Consider the following 3,690-nt stretch of genomic DNA (forward strand, 5'->3'; position numbering starts at 1 on the left):
GTGCCATCAGCTTCTTTGTAAATTATTTTTATTACAGGGACGTAAACTTTTTATTTGAAAAAAGTATTAGGTCCATAAATAATTTTTGGAGCTTTACTCACCATCCGCTGATGATTAAGCCTGTATAACATATGTATTTTAACATGACCTTGGCCATCAAAGAATATTTTCATGACTCTTGAGCAGCACAAAATAGGTTTCTAGAACAATCTGATTACATAAATTGCCACACCAAGATCCACCAATTTAATGTACAATTTATTAACATTTACTGAAAAAAAATATACAGCAACAATATTTTATCATTGGTCTACTGTCCCCGTAATTTCACTAGAGCTGAGAATATGGCCGGGACCTGACAACCTGACAACCTGATGATAGGTTTCGAAGGGAGGACGAGACAAGAAAAAAAAAAAGGGTGATAAACAGAGACTGGCAAAATCAAAGCACTGAGGGATTGAAGGTTTTGTTTCCTGAGACCAGTTCTTCAATGTTGCTGCCTAATACGATTAACTGCTAAGCTACTTTACAAAGTACACACTTGAGATATTATTTCTAAACAATGGCTTAAAGCTTACTTTCTGAGGTTATAGATTATTGAATTTGTTTTCAGCTAATGTGGAGTTCATGTTTCACTCTAGGGAAAGCCTTTTTATTTAGCTGTTAGCTTACATTGTCTCTCGCGCTCTAAAAAAATAAGAATTTCATATGCAGACTAATTGGAATCCATCTTAACAAGATTCTTTTGTTGTGCACAGTGATACAAAGAAAGAAAAGCAAAATTCTTTTTTCACAACGTGAGTCTGAAAATCCACTGAGGAATACATTAATTTGTAATCTAATGTAATATGTAAGCAAATATTGATCTTCTGTCTTTAAAAATTTTAACTATGTCAGTATTTATTGCCAAAGCTTAAGAGGGTGATTTATTGATCTTTCAGTCTACGGTGATGACGCCCTGCTCCCAGCTGAACTGGTTCACCAGCACGTCGTCTTCCTCCTTCATGGAGTTGAGCAGATACCTGACCCCAGCTTTCACACCAGTCTTCCCCCCTGCACCCAGAGCATAGCCCGCCACCCCAGCAGTCCCACCCGTAGCGACCATGAGGGCATCCGTTCCGAGGTCAACAGCACTGAGGATGGCTCTCTCCTTGGCTGTTTCAGAGCAGTTGACTGAGGCATAATACACAGCTGTGCCGAGGTTGTAGAGTGTGCTGACTCCAGGGATCCACTCCATCACGCTGTACACTCGCTGCTCACTTTTGTTGATACAGTTCCTCTGGGGGGCTGCGCTTCAACCGTTTGACCAGTAGCTACGGCGGCCACTGCACTGATGGATCCAGGTCTCAGACTCGGTGGATTCAGATGGCAGTATGCGACTACCTTTCTTCCACACTGCTTGGTACATCCCAGGTTTGTGAGGTCCACCGCTGGTCACACCAGCACACAGGACTCCCAGTCTTTCACAGCTGATCACAGCATCCTCCAGTCCACCTGTGCCTCCCTCCACAGCTGGTCCTACCAGCGTGGTCCCATTTACTCTACTCCAACCCTCGCAGTGCCCATCCTGATTAGAGCTACCTTCTCCCATGAAAGCCAGCTGCTCAATGTTAAACATCACAGCTTCTATATGTCGCTGAGCTTGATCTCTCTCTGAAAGCGATGCTGCTGATGCAGGTGTTGGTGAAGCTGCTGATTTGCTCATCTTCCCCTTTATCAGGCCCTCCACCTCCATCAGGAGCTGGTCTGTGTCAGCTTCTCCCAGCAGATCATACAGCTTCAGCAACAGGGTCTGCGCCTCCTTTGGGCACCCTGCCACCACCAACACAGGTACTAAAGACAGACCCAGCAGCTCCTTGGGGAATACAGAGGACAATGAGTCATCCACAGCGCTGGCTGACAGCAGCTCCTCACAGCTGATGTTCCCTTGAATGTGGAAATGATCTTGAATCTCCTCCTGAAGGTTCACTCTGAGGACTGATGTCATCCGTCTGGCAGACTGGATTCTTTCTGATTTTTCCACAAGCGAGAGACCAGACCAGAGCTGCGATTCCAGGAGAGAGTGAAGATTCTGTTTGGTCATCTCCTCTACAGCTTCATGGGTGTCACTTCCTGGAAGCAGAGTGCCTCTCTGTGCCAAAGGAGGTGGAACCCTACACAGGGCCTGTTCATTCAGCAGGAGCTGGATCACAATCAGCCACTTCAGCTTGGAGGACATCATCCTGCTTTAAGAGAACTCTTTTCCAAAGCCGCTACACTAAATCAGGATTGTAAAAAAAAAAAAAACACACACCAACAACATAATGATTTACCATTGTATGTGCTGAACAAACAATGTCCATCGAGGACACGGGCTACGTGATAGTTTGCTATCATTCCAAAATTAAGCAAGTTTGTGTTTAGTTTAGTTTAGTTTAGTTTAATTTAATTTATTAGTGTCATATACAGGTCACAATGGCATATCAATACCAGCAATGAAATTCTTAGACCCTGGCCCCTCAATATTTCACATATAAACCAAAAGCTATATTGCACATAAACTGACACTTAATTAAACAGAACATAGAGTAAAGTATATGAAAAGATTATAAAGACTATATACAGATAGAATACATATGCAATGTGTACAATGATTGTGTAATATGTCATGTGTATATATAAACTATAGTGCACAAACTGTCCAGTATTTCAGCAGATACATTTGCAGATATATTTATGATTTTTTAATAGTCGTGCAGTGGTAGTCTGTGATTTTAAATGCTTCACTGTAGAAACTAAGAAAGTATTGATTCGTGGTGTTTCTAGCATTTGCAAATCTAAGGTATGCTGTGCAGTAAAATAACCTTATTAGAAGAACATTAAAATCCTGAACAAAAGTGCAGTTTTTCTCTCTGCAGCTTTAATGAAAAAGATTTGCTCATTGTCTTTGCTCATTAGCAAATCTTTTTCACATCTAAGTGAATTTTTTTTTTTTTAAGTAACAAATTGAAATTTTCTTAGCAAAGCAAGAAAGAACAGTGCATCCTGAAACTGACCTGTCACACGGAGCTGAAGCATTTGTGTATGGCCCTGGTTTTTTTTTTTGTTTTTTTCATTAAAGCAAACTAATTAAAAAAAAATGTTTTACCACAGCTTCATCTTGTTACATGTATTTGCCCCTCACCTACCTTAATAATGACAGATTTGGTCCTGAAGTCCTGAGTGTGCAACCAAGATGGCTTCACCATGTAGGATGCTTTTGTTTCCCCCTTTTTCCCTTTTTCCAAACGTGCATAGTGATCTTCTCTCTCTTTGCCTCCAATGAGAATCTCCTTCTTTACACATGACATCCCACAGCCCTCCCTCTGTATCATCTGTCTTTCAACTCCCTCTTCTCTTTGGCCTCATTGCTCAACAGGGAGATCAGGGCTTGAATATTGATTCACGTGGGGGAAAGTCCATGTGTTCCAAAGCAGTTTTGTTTGTCTGCCCCGCCATCCTCTCATCCCCTCGGTCCCTCTGCTCCCCCTGTTCCCTCTCGCACAGTCGTCAGGTTTTGTTTCTGACCCAAATACTTGAAAGAAATCTCCCCTCATGCCGTGAGCGAATTTATCTCTTACAGAGCCAAGTGAGGAAAGAGGGACTATTTAAGGTAAAGACTTTGCTCATTCAGAGACAAAATAAAGCCCACGCAAAGCTCTGGTGTGGCAT

The 3,690-nt window shown here is 42.1% G+C and overlaps 1 protein-coding gene across 1 annotated transcript; it reads right to left on the reverse strand.

Annotated features, from left to right (window-relative positions):
* Nucleotides 1–237: 237 nt before the first annotated feature.
* apof (apolipoprotein F) lies at nt 238–3,351 on the reverse strand. The gene is given in 2 exon segments (XM_030728529.1): nt 238–2,257; nt 3,168–3,351. A coding segment is annotated over 1 exon segment (1,284 nt). The 5' UTR covers nt 2,222–2,257; nt 3,168–3,351; the 3' UTR covers nt 238–937.
* Nucleotides 3,352–3,690: the final 339 nt, after the last annotated feature.

Source organism: Archocentrus centrarchus, chromosome 5 (assembly GCF_007364275.1).
Source record: "Archocentrus centrarchus isolate MPI-CPG fArcCen1 chromosome 5, fArcCen1, whole genome shotgun sequence".
Lineage (NCBI taxonomy): Eukaryota > Metazoa > Chordata > Actinopteri > Cichliformes > Cichlidae > Archocentrus > Archocentrus centrarchus.